Source organism: Onthophagus taurus, chromosome 11 (assembly GCF_036711975.1).
Source record: "Onthophagus taurus isolate NC chromosome 11, IU_Otau_3.0, whole genome shotgun sequence".
Lineage (NCBI taxonomy): Eukaryota > Metazoa > Arthropoda > Insecta > Coleoptera > Scarabaeidae > Onthophagus > Onthophagus taurus.
The window spans coordinates 18,062,466-18,075,937 of NC_091976.1; the positions used below are offsets into that span (position 1 = coordinate 18,062,466).

At 34.2% G+C, this 13,472-nt stretch overlaps 2 protein-coding genes across 3 annotated transcripts; one reads left to right on the forward strand and one right to left on the reverse strand.

Annotated features, from left to right (window-relative positions):
- Positions 1-4,550: 4,550 nt before the first annotated feature.
- Positions 4,551-5,981, forward strand: LOC111424229 (uncharacterized). Of its 2 annotated transcripts, none has more exons than XM_023057709.2 (4): positions 4,551-5,351; positions 5,410-5,654; positions 5,713-5,774; positions 5,827-5,981. In XM_023057709.2, exons 1-4 carry the CDS (start codon positions 5,279-5,281, stop codon positions 5,888-5,890), a joined length of 444 nt encoding a protein of 147 aa, XP_022913477.1. In that variant the 5' UTR covers positions 4,551-5,278; the 3' UTR covers positions 5,891-5,981. The 2 variants fall into 2 exon arrangements, with proteins under 2 accessions (XP_022913477.1, XP_022913478.1); XM_023057710.2 differs by having other exon boundaries at positions 5,713-5,770.
- Positions 5,883-11,500, reverse strand: LOC111424228 (arylsulfatase I). The gene is made up of 6 exons (XM_023057707.2): positions 11,166-11,500; positions 10,778-11,114; positions 10,424-10,723; positions 6,519-6,986; positions 6,195-6,462; positions 5,883-6,137 (listed from the first exon to the last, which is right to left on the reverse strand). The coding sequence occupies exons 1-6, from the start codon at positions 11,298-11,300 to the stop codon at positions 5,975-5,977; spliced, it is 1,671 nt and encodes a 556-aa protein (XP_022913475.2). The 5' UTR covers positions 11,301-11,500; the 3' UTR covers positions 5,883-5,974.
- Between the last annotated feature and the right edge of the window lie 1,972 nt (positions 11,501-13,472).

A 13,472-nucleotide genomic window follows, 5' to 3' on the forward strand; every position in this document is an offset into this window, starting at 1 on the left:
CCTATTTAAAATCCGTATCAAAGGGCGCATTCGCAATATCACATTGATATCAGCCTATGCCCCAAATGGAGAAGCTGAAGAAGATGAAAAGGAGACCTTCTACGACAAACTAACTTAAGTGATAAAAGCAATCCCCCGATATGATTTGACCGTCCTTTTAGGCAGAACAGAACGACATGCGGGCCTTTCTCAGAACACTAAGACACCAGTGAGAACCCGGTTTGGACAACATACCTAGCGAAATATTTAAAAATGGAAGACCAGATGTCGTAAAAGAGCTGCACAAGATAATCGAAGACATTAGGGAAAGTGAGATACATGGGAAACAGGCATCATCATCCCAGTATACAAAAAAGGAGACAAACTCGAATGTAATAATTATAGGGGAACGAAATACTCGAATGTATAAATATCCTACTGTCAAAACTAACACCTTACACAGAAGAAATCATTGTCAGGCAGACATTTGAAAAATGCTACGAGATAAACGTATACTCAGATTGACAAAAGCTACGCTACAGAATGCTAAGACAAGAGTTTCTGTAAATGGACGCTGTGGAAGAGAGTTCATATAGAGTAGAGGGGTAAGACAAGGTGACGCCCTCTCACAATCAGTCACATTATTCAATCTGGTACTTCAAGCTACAATAACAAATATCGTGGATACTGGGACAATTATCTACAAGTCGTTATGACATCGTTATCGAGGATGCAACATTCGAATATGTCGAAAATTTCATGTATCTGGGAGCCGAAATAAACATATGGTTGCCACATATGGATCAGAAACATGGAGCCTGACAGCTAGCGATACAAAGAAACTTTTGTTTTTGAAAGAAAAATAATCGGGATTGGCGAATACGAACGAACGCAGAGATTGAAGGTAGCCTAGAGAGAGAAAACATTGTACGCTTCATAAAGGCCCAACGTCTTAGGTGGATTGGGCATGACATGAGAATGGCAAATCACCGACTATCAAGAAGAATGTTCGAGTCTAACATGACAAGGAGATAACCAGGTCGACCTCGAAATCGCTACAAGGGTTAACTGGAGAGGGATTTCGAAGTCCTCCATACTTCGAAGATCAAAAATTGTCGACTTTGTAACAGCAAGTCAGAAACTGCTGAACATATTCTGTGTGATTGCGTCGCCAGAGGTCGCCTAAGATACAAAATTTTCCGAGCTAAGGTTTGCCTGACACCTAAACAAGGACGACATAAAGGAACAAGACTTTGGAGCCTTAAACCTTGCTTTAGATGCGAAATGTATTGCACAAGCAATAGATGCGTTTTTGGCAGAAGAAGATCTTGATTCGGAGAAATGTGTTGGTTTAGGATTTGACGGTTGTTCGACGATGTCCGGGAAAGAAGGTGGTGTGCAAGCAATCCTACGCAGAAAATATAAAAAAGCTTTGTTCTTTCACTGCTCGTCACACAAATTAAATCTAGTCGTTAATGATCTAAATAGTCTGTCTGAAATCCGGAACACCGAAGGTACCATCAAAAATATTATTACATTTTTTCAAGAATCAGTTTGGAGACGCAAATTGATACCAAATATTTCCAAGCTTTGCGAAACAAGGTGGAGCGAGAAACACAAAAATATTAGAGTTTTTAAAGAGAGTTTTCCTGTTATAATGAAGGCCTTAGAAACCTTGTCACGGGAAGAAAATAAGAATAAATAACGCGACTAGAAAAAATACTTATCAGCTCCATGCAGCAGCTTCTACAGTTTCGTTTATTGTCAGCTTTATTTTGATAGCCAAATACTTGGCTATGATGGAACCTGTGGTAAACATGCTTCAATCCGTAGCTTTGGAAGCAGTTAAGGCATACCAGCAGATTAGCCGCCTTTTGCAATTTATAGAAAACCACCGTAACGGTCCAGAAAACGTCACAAATGGAATTATTAGGGACGCTACTATCGTCGCAGAAAAACTTGGACTGGGAGAAGACATGAAGTCCGTGCCCGTATTGTTCAGAGACAACAACATGAGAACAACCACCCAGCAGCAAGCCCCTCAGAATTCTGGCGGAGGTCTTTAATAATACCATACTTAGACTCGATTATTAATTCTCTTGAAGTTCGCTTTTCTGAAGAAAACACCCCGTCATTTTCCTTATCTAAATTACACCCGGCGGAAATGTTAGACATGTCCCTTGAAGACCTCGTAGAAGCTGGTGAAGTCTTCCCAATTTTACAATTTATCAAATATCAATATCGAAATCAAACTATGGCAAGATAAACCTGACTCAAAAGAATTAAGTGTTGTGGATGTCGTAAAAGATGTCGACATTTTTTTCCCTGAGACGAGAAAAGCCTTTATAATTTTGGTCACTTTACCCATATACTGTTGAACGATCTTCTACCAGCTTGAGGACAATAAAACCTGGCTTAGAAGCACTGTGGCAGAATATCGTCTCAATGGTCTTCCCATGATGAGTGTGTATAGGAAGCATATTTTTGAGAACTTTGAGGGTTTTAATAATAATCTGGTTGACCAATTCGCGAAGAAACCACGAACATTATGTTTTAAATAATTTGGTGTTTTTTTCCATTTTTTTGTCCTGCCCCCCCTGGCCCACTGGCTGGCGACGCCCTTGCTCAAATGACTTTCTGATTTACAATTTTGTATGTTGATTCTTGATTCGGTTCGGCTTTACAAAACCCGTAATGAAATTTGAATCGATTGCAATGGTCTATTCAAATGCTAATGGCCGATATGTTCATGTCGGTCGTGTCAATGCGAATGATTTAAGTTATGGACACATTTCCCATTTCCCAACTGCCTTCACCGATAATGTTTCAGATAGTTTTTCACCGTCTAAAGAGAACTGGGCCCTAAGAAAAAAAGGTCTCATGATAGCGGACGGCAGACATCCGTATGTAAGCCGGAGATTGAATAAATTTTAAATGTAAAGGATGAAAATCATAACACAAGTGGGAGAAGAATTTCGTGAATAGCATTTATCCTTACCATATCCAGCGTGGGCAAACCTTCACTCCTCCGGAGTCCTCTTTACCAAGCAAAATTGACATTCTGTCAATGGTTTATGTCTATCAATCTTCTGAACGCCCACACTTCCTAACAATTTGTTTGGTGATGAAGCGGATTTTACCAGAAAGGGCATATTCAGTTTCCATAATAATCATGTGTGGTATGACGAGAATACTTGAGCAGTTGCTGAAATCAGACATCAACAAATTGGACCGATTTTTACCACAACGGTCATACATACCTAGATTTCTTGGAAAATACTCATCCTGGATTTTTGGAAGACTTATCGTTAAAATGGAGACTAAATCTCTGGTTTATACAAGATAGAGCTCCACCGCAGAAAGCATTATCTGTCTAAACAACATATTTTCTGGGAGATGTAGTTTTTCCTTAGACTTTTGTTTATGGGGCTATTTAAACAGTTTAGTTTATTCGACATCTGTGAACCATCTGGAAAATTTGCGTCAACGAATAGAACAGGGTTGTAGGATGATTCATGAAAATGACGGGTTGCTTCAACGCTGAACCAGAAATGTTTGAACATCTTCAATAATAACACTGTGCTGCAAACTTCAACTTTTTTTTTGTGAACAGTAGATAAGTTGAGTGTTTTTAGTTAATTTTGGGTTGATGATTTCAAACATGCCTTCTACTTTTTGTAACACGTCACGTTTCTGCGAGACTTAGGATTTTATAGGGAAACTATAGATGCAATGAATTTGATATTTGGTACCTTGATATAAGGTGAAGAGATATGAACCTTGTAGAACTTGTATAACCTTGTGAACCTTTTAGAGGTAGTGTCATATTTGTACCACTTTCGGTTACACCGGAAATTGCATAACATTACTATTTTTAAGAAAATTTTGATTTTAAGAAGATTTTGTTGCAATATAAAATCCTATGTCCAGCAGCAGTGAGAGAAAAAAAACGTGACGTACAGAAAAATGGAAGGCATATTTGAAATCACCAACCGAAAATTAACTAAAAACATTCAACTCATCAACTGTACAAAAATCTTGCAGCACAGCGTAATTAGAGTACTATTTATTATTGCTATTGTGATAATGTAACAGAAAATTTCGGCGTGCTTATGAATGGCATGTTTGAGAATGTTCTTTGTATAAGAACACAGAGTAACTTGAAAATAATTGCATGTAGGTGTATTGGTTAGTCCTTCCACAACAATTTTTTGTTGAAAGGTGGAATCTTAATGTAATTCCAGACATTCACTTGCATTTAGTATAATTCGAAGGTTTTGTTAAAATCTGGAGTCTGCGAAGTGTTATTTCAGACTTCTTTTTGAAGGCAAGAACTTGTAATCATTGTAGTGTGATTCTTTTTCTTACATTTGAAATTTATTCAGTGCAATTCACACTTCGTCGTAGATTTTGGCCAGTGTAATTCCTAATTCTTTATTAAACTAATTTAATTCTATCCACTAAAATTCCATATTTGCAATTTAATGTTTTACTAGTGTAGTTTTTGAAATTTTCTTAGAATTTAGAGTTTAATTCGAAAAATGTTCTTTGTTAATTAGGTGAGCTTCTTCTTCTTTAAAAGTCTTTTTATAAGTATGATGTAACATTAACTACTTATGCAATATTGTTCAATATTAAACCCAAGTCTATCACAGCACAGAACAGATTTGTATGACGTACAACATTGCATGCATACGCATGATAATCCAGCGCAATCCCACGTAAATTAATTAAGATGTTACACTAACATTTTACAGATGTTTATGATGCAAGTGAAACGTATTTCGAGAATCATAACTACGACATGCTATGTTTTGTGAATGATATCATACTTTGTATTTCGATTTTGGAATGCAACGAAAAATTAAACATGTTTAATATTTAATGTATTCGTCCCATAATTTGTTATCAAACAAACATAAATTTATAAATATTTTAAAGTGATACCGGATATAGGGATTTCCAACTTAACTTTATTTTCATAATTTTCATTTCATTTATTTATAATAGGCGTCTGAAATACGTCTGTCACATGTATAATATCCGGTTTGTTTATATTTTAAAGCCACGTTTTGTATCACTGTTGAAAGATATGCAAAGGAAAAAACATATTCCCTTCTAAAGAATACGTCAAATTATCTCGAACTTAATTGGAAACCGCGATGACGTTAAATAAAATATTAAACAGTTCGCATACAAAAAGCTTAAATCCAGAGATGAATACTTAGTGTGTCTGAAATCGTTTTAAGGATAACTTCTTAATAAAGTCATTTTCTTGATAAAGTATTAAGAACCGGAAATGGCAGTGGTTTTTAGATGTGCTATTTTAATTTCTATGTGTTGTGTGGTTTATTGTTTAGCAGATGTTATAGGTAAGTTTAAAGATAAATTTTTACAATCTTAAAGCGATTTACAAAAATTTTTTTGAAGATATGTGCCATAATAAGAATCCTAGTCCATGTCAACTAGTAAAGACATATAAATCAATTACGGATTACAAAAATAAATCATCTTATCATCCGGTCATAACTGTTAATAAATGTATCAGCAATCATGAATTCTTTAAATGCATACCAACGATACGGAATATAACAATAAGTGTGCCTAAGAATAAAACATGCACACAAGTTACAATTGAAGACCACATTAAGTGTACAGCCAAGCTCATCAAAAAGGTACTATAACAGTTTTTATTTTATTTTTGTATTTATTTATATTAATTATCTATTATAGAAAAACTGTACTGATGTTGTTTGCACAACCGGAACTCTTCCAAATCCACGTGACAATTGCAAGTGTGTATCTATTCCTGAATAAACGAAATAATTTAAATCGGTAATTTTCTAGATGTAAATTTCCAAAAAGGGATCCAAGAAGGAAGGGCAAGAAAAAAAAACCGCAAATGACTTAAATCGAGTCCGTAAATCTGATGTTGAGGACTAAAATTATTGTAATTTATTGAAATTAATTTATATTGTTTTTAAATAAATTTTTTTTATGAAGTTAAAACTTGATATTCGTGATCTCCAAAATTTGTCCAAACATATTCGAAATATTTAGGGTCACCTCTTGGATCAACGGGAAGATTTCCTGGGGGAACTGCTGTTGTATTCCAATCAGAAATACGTTTTTGAAGATCCTTTAAAACCGACGGGAATCTAAAAATGATTAAAATAAAATAAACTTAATATATCGATTTTAAAATATTTCGTTACTTCTCCGCTAAGTTTATTGTTTCACATGGATCATTTTTAATGTTAAACAAGCAATCTTGAATTAATGGGCTACACTCTACCCGTTTTTCGTTAGAACAAGTAACTGTAGCTTCATTTCTTAGATTTAAAATTTCATTATGCGAAGGAATTTTTCCAATTTTTTCAAGTGCTACCGCAGATTTTGATGTTAAAACTTTCGAAACGTTGTAAACATCACTTCTTCCGGATGGACCATACCAATTATCCCATTGTCCTTTGTAAGTACTACCTTAATTCAACATTTAAAAATTTTTGTTTTAAATAAATTTGAAATTTATTTTTTACCTTTAATAATTTTCCATTCGCCAAGTGTCAACGCTGAATTTCCTTCAACATCATCGATATTATGTAAAATTTCATTACGCGGTGATGGTTTATTTTCAGACAAAGCTTTCCATAAATCTTTACCATCTAATTTTAAATCTGCTATATCTGATGTGAACAAAGAACGATCCCCACCAGCTGCTGTAATTAACGTTGGTAACCAATCGGTTATGTGCATCATTTGTTGGGAAACTCTTTGCGTTTTATTAAGTAGAGGGGACCATAAAAATCCTGCCCCTCTAACCCCACCTTCCCATAATGTATTTTTAACACCTTTTAACGGAAAATTCGAAGCCGCGTTTAAATTAAAACCGGCAGCAGGACCACCATTATCTGTACTAAAAATTATTATCGAATTTTGTAACATGTTCTTTTTACTTAAAGAGGTTATTACTTCTCCTACTGACTTATCTAATTCAACCATCATAGCTAAAAAATAAATACATGTTTTTTTTAATAATGTTAATTATAATTTATATTTATTTTTAATAACAATAATATTCTTAAGATAACCACAAAATATAAACAATGATCTACATAACCACAAAGATATACTAATCATCATTTTTCAGATTTTTATTTTAATTGTTTATTCCATGATGATTATTATTATATATTCGTACTGACTCATATGATGAGCTGCGCAATGTTGAAGAAGAAAAAGACATCAAATCATTCATAATCAAGATACTAAAAATAGTTTAATTTCCGTCTAATCCGAAAAGATGATGCTATTATGTGTGAACGTCGCGCCTTTATTTCTTTTTCTAGGTAAAATAAAGGCGCGACGTCTAGTCTAGAACACACAGCAGCCGGATTAGACGGAACTCCCTAAATGATGTATTACTGTTTTTTTTTTAATTTATAATTATTATTATTACACATATTTTGGTTGAAACCGCGTTGAAATCCACACAGCCGTTTTCCGATATGAATCTTTAAAGAGACTTTTGGCACGGATAGTAGGAGCTTTTATTAAATCGTTTGGTGATTGAAGAGCTCTGCAAGAGAATTTCATATAAAAAGTTAGTTTTCTATGGCTCTGCAGCCTAAATTGGGCCTTGGCCTCTTTTAGTTTGCCTCTTTATTCTTTCTTATCTACAGCTGATTTCTTCCAAATTCGCACTCCCAGCCATGTCTTTGAGTACCCTTTCTTGGCGTGTTTCCATCTTTTCCTTGGTCTTTTTCCCTGCATTTGGCTATTTATCGTTCTTTTCAGGTGTCTTTGAATATTCGTATAGTCAGACAGAGGACGTTTCTCGAGATGTTTGTTTATTTCATGGTTGCACCTCGCTCTCCAAACATTGTCCAAACATTCTTTGTATGTATTCAAAACATTTGTAATAAACTTGATTCTTCTATTGTTATTAATTCATCTTTGCAACATCAATTCATCAAAAATGAGGTAGACCATAGTATGACGTTTTATTGGAAATACAAAGAAGGCAAGAAAAATTGAAATCGATAATAGAAAATATGAGAGGGTGAGAGGGAAACAGCGTTAATTATGGCATGGTTTGAACATTTTCGGAAATACAGTTGTTCATTTTCTTATGAAAGAGGAAAAGTTGATTTAGAAGATGATGTTAGCGATTTTTTAAAATGAGTGGGCTACTGATCATGCATACAGTCAATATTGCAGTTTAGAAAGGATTGTGTTCCGAGGTTAACCTTCTCTGAAGAAAGGCACACCTCAAGTTTCGGACTCAAGTTTTAGGTTCTGACATTTAAGTACATATTGTCATTGATGAGTGCTTTTTTAATGATTAGCTCTTAGCTTCGACTCACTATTTTCTAATCTGCAACTCTCCTTGTTGTTGTCTCATCGCTTATTCGTCCACGTACCCCATCCATACGAGTCTCCTATTTTTAACGAACCTGGAAATATCGGCACAATTTATCAATTGGTTCCTCATTTTGTAAAACTGCAGAAAATGTTTCTGTCGAATTTTTCGTTCAAGTGTCCTAAGAAGTTTGTTTTGGGTTGTCTAATATGGCTTTTATAAATAGTTAGTTTTATATTTTTCTCAATATTCTAGATTTGAGCAAATTCTTGTAGCCTTCTTTTAATTCTAGCCCTCTCCTCTGCGTTTCAATGGCCAATATGGTCAAGTATTCTCTTAATCATTTCACATTTCGCATACTTGCGATGTTTCGGTACCAATATACCCAGTGATGTTTAATTCTCTGTGGCTGCTTCCACCACCAAATTAAGTAGTGTAGTTGACTGCGCATCACACTCTGTTAAAATGGATCACTTGTATTCGGTACAGGTTTCCCTTGATCGTTTCGCCCGATTTTAAAAGCTCATAATAGATGACACTCTTCTGATCCCACCAAATACAAAGCATTATCTTAGCACCAAGGATATTTGATTATGGCGACGATGTTTCTGGTTGGTCGGGTTTCTTACGATTTTTTGCGCTTTGGATTGCCATAATGGATAGATCCACTTTTAATCGCCCACAACAATTCGATGCAGAAACATTGCATTTCAGACATGCAAAATCGTCTTTTGACGTCTCTTGGCTTCAGTTCGTATAGCACCCAATTTCCTTGCTTTTGGATGAATCTAAGTGCTTCTAAATGACTAGAAATTGTTGATTGATCTACTCCTAATGATTCTGCAAGCACTTCTTGCGTTTGAGACGAGCCTTGATTGAGCAAAGCCTCCAATTCTTCATCTTCAAACTCTTTCGGCTGACCGGGACGCTCCTTATCATACACGTCGAAATCGCCACTCACAAATTGCTTCAGCTAGAGCATGATCTCCATAAACTTCCACCAAAATACGATGGCTTTCCGCAGCGGCTTTCTTCTAACGGCCTCCAAACGCCTTGGTATGAAATGAACCAATTTTTGGGTTCAGTCACTAAAATTGCTTCTATTAATTTGACTGATTTTATCTGATAGATTCTCGCCCAGAATTTCCTTGGTATACTCCACTACTCTATTATTTAAGACACATTTAGGAACGTGAATCCTCGATAATTCGCCTCACCACATTCTTCATCATGCCACTCTTCATTACTTGGTTTTCCCGTCACACCCATAGTGCGAGTTGCTATCTCAAGGACAGTTTGTCAGCGTCTAATTTAACTTCGTCTAGTACTCCTCCTTTACATTTTCAATTTCAAGTCTCGCTGAATTTCTTCTTGTGTTATTGGGCCATTGGTCTACTGGACCAATTAGTGATTTAAGTCACAGTCTGGGCTTCGGTATGTTCTGATGTTCTAGATGGAAGTAGCCCATCTCTTACAGACTAACATATGGTCTATTTGGTTAGTCTCTTGGTTAGACTTTCAAGTTATTGCTTGCGGTAAAATTTGTCTTTGCATGGAGGCTGTGTTTCTCAAAGGATATCTGTAAAACAGTGTTATCTATCAAATTAAGCATTAAAATCTCCTAGGACCATAATGGCGTCATGTTTTGGAAATTTCTCACATACGTTTTGGAGTTCATCATATCTGTTCTGCAATATGCTCTTTCACAACCTCAGACTACACCGCATAAGAATGAAAAGAAGTCATAGTCTTATGCGGCATAGTCTTCTAGATAATCTAGATATTGGATGAAATTTAAAAAGTGATTCACGGATTCTTTTCGTTATTATAATTCCAACTTGCTAAATTGCACATTATGAAGTTACATGAAGTAACAGGTAAGTTAAATGAGGCATATAAGCTTACTTTAACAATATCATCATTATCTCAGGCAAGATTTCGAATGCACGAAAAGCTTATCTATCTATCAGGGTGATTTATGAACGCTGCGAGGTGGGACAGAATATAGTTGCAACATTCAAAATGATGTAATCAGTAAATTTTAGACTCTTTATTCTTTTATAAGATAAAAAATTAATTTACCTGCAAATCTTCTTCGATTATAATCTAAAATATGATTTAATTCAGCAACAGTTTCATCAGGTGCAGCTAAAGGATTATAAGGATTTCCTGAATGAACAGCAGCATGAGGAATATACAAAAATAATGGATCATTTTCGTTATGGTTTTCAATAATTTTAACACATTCCTTTGTAATTGCACTTGTTATATACTCCCCATGAAGATTATAAGCGATTTTAGTACCGTTTCTCATATCAAGACCCCAAGTTCCTTTTTCCATCGCAGTGTGATCATTGTAATCTAGATGACCAGTCCAAAAACCTTCAAATAAAAAATACTCATAAAGAAGTAAAATTAATATTGATAATTTCATGCCTAAATGCGAATCGAATCCTCTAAAGGTTGGGGTATAAACTAATTTCCATGATCCTAAATGCCATTTTCCAACTATTCGGTTTTTGTATCCTAATTTTTGGAAAAATTCTGGCATTATAGCCTCGGAAAGCGATAAACCTCGGGGTTCGGCTCCGTATAAAACCCCGTGTTGTGTTCCTAAATGGATCGGATGTTTTCCTGTCATTAAAGCACTTCTTGAAGGCGTACATATCGGTGATACATAGTAATTGTTTAAAATAATTCCTGAGTAAGCTAAAATATCGATGTTTGGGGTTGGTATTTGAGACGAACCATGAAACCCAACATCATTAAAACCCTTAAATTAGAATTAAATTTAAAAAGTATTTAAAAACAAAATTAAACTTACCAAATCATCGGCTAATATAAATATTATATGAGGAGGTTGTTTGGTTTCAAGTCCATTAATATTGATAACACTTAATATTATCGTAAGAAATAAAAAAATAAACGATTGTTTTAACGAATATTTTATACACTGCATTACTGTTATAAATACGCTTTGTAAACAAGCTAAAGTTACGTGTTACGTGTATGTTCTCGGTGTTACGAGACGAGAATTAATAACAAGCTAGTGTTATTGATCTTTCGGTCGACGGTTTATTCAAAAAGCCGAAATCTAACGAATCCCCCACCGTTTCAAAAAATCATCTTTATAAATGTTAATGATGTCATCATCTTTGTATAAATAAATAGTTAATTTTAAAATAATCAGAATTAATTAACACCATAAATAGAACTTTTAAATAATACTATTTTTATTTATAATAACTTTCTTCATTAGTATTTACTACTAACGTTATACTTAGTTGATTTTATTAAGAAAAATCATCCTAATTTGATATTTTGTGATTTATGCTATATCACTAGAAACTGGTGATAGATAAAAATGAAATAAGTATGGATTATGATTTCATGATGCATTAGAATAGTATATTATTATATGAGCATATAATGAGGGCTATTATTCACGAAGGTTAAGTTTATGTCACGAGCGTAGCGAGTGGCATAATTAACCTGAATGAATAATAGCTCATTATATGCGAGTAGAATACTATACTTTGTCCACGACTATTGAAATTGATTCCATAAATTTATTTTTTAAATACATTTTTGAATAAAGGTTAAACGTCAATGTGACACAAATTCAATGTTACTAACTGTAACCAACTTCACAACAATTTGTCAAAATTAAATGTCAGTTTTATAAAACGTCGTTTTCTTTAGGAAAATTAATTAATTTGTCCACGACTACCTTATAATATATACCTTATCAATGAGTTTTCTAAAACAAAATGGTAGTCATTTTTCACGGAGTGAATAATAGCGGTGAATAATAATCATTATCCACGGGTAGCCATCTTGACCAGACTAATAATAATTATTTGAAACGTTAAAAGTTCAAAAAACGTCAATTTAATTCAATTTTTTAGGAGTTTCTAAATGTTTGACATTAAAAAAACCTAAACAAATTCCTTTTTCTTCAAACGTCATTAAATGACAACTTTGTTGTCGTGTTTACTCGCGGTAGAAGTAAGTCATTGTTGCATAACGACGGTTGCTAAGATCAACATAGCAAAAAAGTACTTCAGCGTTACGGCGCTAAAGTAAATTTCACTTTAGCGCCATAGCGCTGAAGCACATGTCACTTTAGCGCCGTATTGGAAATGACGTTTGAAGAAAAAATACTATGTTTTATTCGGAAGAGAAGCAGTTTCGTTTGTGGCTGGTCCGTCATTGCCGGACTCACTTCGTTCGTCCGGCAAACTGTCGGACACGCCACAATTTTAACGGCTCATCTGTCATTAGCGACTCACTGCGTTCGTCGCTAAACGACAGACCACGCCATAAAAAACACTGCTTCTCTTCCATATAAAACAATATACTATTTTTCGTATGATTTAAGCATAAATTAATTAATTTTCCTAAAGAAAACGACGTTTTATAAAACTGACATTTAATTTTGACAAATTGTTGTGAAGTTGGTTACAGTTACCTTTATTCAAAAATTTATTTAAAAAATAAATTTATGGAATCAATTTTGAATAGTCGTGGACAAAGTATAGTATTCTACTCGCATATAATGAGCTATTATTCACTCAGGTTAATTATGCCACTCACTACGCTCGTGACATAAACTTAACCTTCGTGAATAATAGCCCTCATTATATATTATGCTCATATAATAATATACTATTATGCTTAAATCGTACGAAAAAAGGAATTTGTTTAGGTTTTTTTAATGTCAAACATTTAGAAACTGCTAAAAAATTGAATTAAATTCACGTTTTTGAACTTTTAACGTTTCAAATAATTATTATCAGTCAAGATGGCTACCCGTGGATAATGATTATTATTCACCGCTATTATTCACTCCGTGAAAAATGACTACCATTTTGTTTTAGAAAACTCATTTATAAGGTATATATTATAAGGTAGTCGTGGACAAACATATTTTTTATGCATAACGTCTTTCTCCGTCAGTTTTAGTAGTTAGGTTGTAATTGATTTTATTAAGAAAAATCATCCTATTTTGATATTTTGGAGATATAGCATAAATCTCCATAACTCAAAATCATTAGGAACACATGAGCAAAGAAATAGGTATTATGAACTATTACTTTTTGGAAGCAGTAACATATCATACCTGTCTCCA